This window comes from Oncorhynchus mykiss, chromosome 19 (genome assembly GCF_013265735.2).
Source record: "Oncorhynchus mykiss isolate Arlee chromosome 19, USDA_OmykA_1.1, whole genome shotgun sequence".
Taxonomy (NCBI): Eukaryota; Metazoa; Chordata; class Actinopteri; order Salmoniformes; family Salmonidae; genus Oncorhynchus; species Oncorhynchus mykiss.
In genome coordinates, this window is record NC_048583.1 from 41333296 (window position 1) to 41335821 (window position 2526).

A 2526-nucleotide genomic window follows, 5' to 3' on the forward strand; every position below is an offset into this window, starting at 1 on the left:
ATACAAAAACAACAAACGTAACACGAAAACCTATACAGCCTCTCTGGCGCAAACAAACAGAGACAGGAACAATCACCCACGAAACACACAAAGAATATGGCTGCCTAAATATGGTTCCCAATCAGAGACAACGATAAACACCTGCCTCTGATTGAGAACCACTCCAGACAGCCATAGACTATACTAGATACCCCTACTAAGCCACAAACCCAATACCTAACAAAAACCCCATGACAAAACACACCACATACAAAACCCATGTCACACCCTGGCCTGACCAAATTAATAAAGAAAACACAAAATACTAAGACCAGGGAGTGACAGTGAGGCAGAGCTGCGTGATGGCAAGTCTTCTCCATGTCTCGCCATCCTCATATTCCCCAGGGCTCAAACAACACCAGGCATGGTCATTGAAGAATGTTGAAATTCTACCATATAACGGAAGTTAACCACTCCAAACATAAAATATTTGCTATTTATTGAAGAACAAATAAATCAATATATATGTATTTTTTTCAATCTTTATCTTTTTACATTGAAAGGTTAGTGATATGCATAAACACATACATTCAAAGTTTTCAAAACACTGCAACATAGTTTTAAATGACAATGCAATTATATTCTCCATCTCAAAAGCGACCAAGGTCATATTGATGAGAATGTTACTTTGTACACCATGCTGGGGAAACTCTTACATTCAAGTGTTCATACACTATGGTTTTCCACCTTCAGAGAGACTTTCCCTGGAAGGATCTGCAGTGTTTGACCACTGTGCAAATAAAAGTGTGGATACATCCTTTCTGTACATTTGTGCTGAATTGTTTTGAGTTTGTGAATATGTGGACTAAGACCAAAGAAGGACACCTCCCGTTTGTCCCAGGAAACTCTAATCCTCTGTGTCTTTTTCTTCATGTTATGAGGTTCACCATCATGTACCCCAACAGCCCATAATCCACTTTCTTTATCTATCTTCCTACTAACAGACTCGCTGGCCACTCCTACACTCCAGTCATCACTTTCTCCGACTTCCACATCCCAGGAGTGTGTCCCTGAAGTGAACCCCTCTGAACCCAAGATGTCACAATAAAAATCAAACCTCTCTGGGTTGTCTGGGAAAGACTGTGGTTTATCTTCAGATCTTAGGCTGGTCAGATCTTCAGATAGAGAGAGACTGGGATGTGCAGTGTTTGGGTCTAGAACCACAGGTGTGTATTTCACTGCCTTCTGCATCTTCTCCCAGACTTGGAAACTGAGGTTGCCCAGGTGTTTGGCCAAGTCGATCAGTGCTCTTGAGCCCAACTGTGGGTCCTCAGGCACACTCTGCGTTCTCTCCATTATCATTTTGTAGCTCTGCAGGAACGACACATCGTCATCCACTGCCAGTTTCTCCTCCACAGCCCTAATTGTGTCTAACAGAGATGACATGATCTCACTTATCTCGTCTACTCTCTCCTTCATCCTTTTGTTATTCTCCTCCTCTTCCTCCTTCAGCGCACCTAGTCTCTCCACCTCCTCATCCCTCAGGAAGCAGTGTAGCTTCTCAAACTCCTCCTTTATCTGCCTTTCTGCTCTCTGGGTTTGTACCCTGATGTGAGCAACCATTTTGTCACAGGTGAGCTCAGCTTTGCTAAAGGCAGCCATTTTCTTCTGCAGGGCCTCCAGTTGGGGTCTGAATCCCTCCCTCCTCTGACCTGCTGCCTTCTCCACAGAGCAGAAGCTGTGGTCTGCGTGCTCCGACACACACTCCACACACACCAGACACTCATCCTCTAAGCAGAAGAGCTGGAGCTTCTGGGAGTGTAAGCTACATACACCCTGTGGACCCCTGTGGCTGGTGTTTTCACTCTGTGAGAGCCCGCCTGTAGCCTCTTCTACCATCCCCTCTGTAGCATTCTTTGCAGACTCCTCTGTCAGCTCCTCGGTTGGCTCCTTTGGGGGCCCAGGAGTGTCCTTGGTCTTCCTCTCCCTCAGTAGAATCTCACAGGTATGCCTCAGGGCTAGGTTGGGAGGTGGCTGGTCTCTGGAAGACCTCCTTCTGCAGACTGGGCAGTCTTGCGTCCCTCCTTTACTCCAGGTCTCCTCCAAACAGGCCCTGCAGAAGCTGTGGCTGCAGGAGAGGATCACCGGCTCCCTGAAGATCTCACAGCACACTGGACATGACAGATCCTTTTCCAAGAGAGAGAAACGGTCTGCCATCCTCGCAGGAGTACTGTACAGTGAGTGAGAGAGTATGTGTGAAAATGAGGGAGAAAATGTGTTTGCGTGTGTGTAAGAGAGAGAAAGACAAAGAGAAAGGGGGGGGGGGGTGGATGTAGGCGTGTGAGTGAGAGAGCTTCTATGACTGGAGAGGAAAATACTTTCACTTTCACAGAAACAAAACTTAAGACTTGGAAACGAAAGGCAATGAAACGAAACTTAAAACATAGAAACAAAAGGCATAGAAACTAAACATAAGGCATCTCTCAAATGAAACGTAAAACATACTGGGGCACAACATTACAGTTTTGTAGTATGTATTTGGTCTTC

At 45.6% G+C, this 2526-nt stretch overlaps 1 protein-coding gene across 1 annotated transcript; it reads right to left on the reverse strand.

The window, feature by feature from the left end:
• Positions 1-226: 226 nt before the first annotated feature.
• On the reverse strand, positions 227-2296 carry LOC110497879 (zinc-binding protein A33). The gene has a single exon (XM_021574322.2). The coding sequence runs from the start codon at positions 2194-2196 to the stop codon at positions 706-708; it is 1491 nt and encodes a 496-aa protein (XP_021429997.2). The 5' UTR covers positions 2197-2296; the 3' UTR covers positions 227-705.
• Between the last annotated feature and the right edge of the window lie 230 nt (positions 2297-2526).

Coding starts and splice junctions, on each gene's coding strand:
- LOC110497879 (XM_021574322.2), bottom strand. CDS start 2,196: ATGGCAGACCGTTTCTCTCTCTTGGAAAAGGATCTGTCATGTCCAGTG.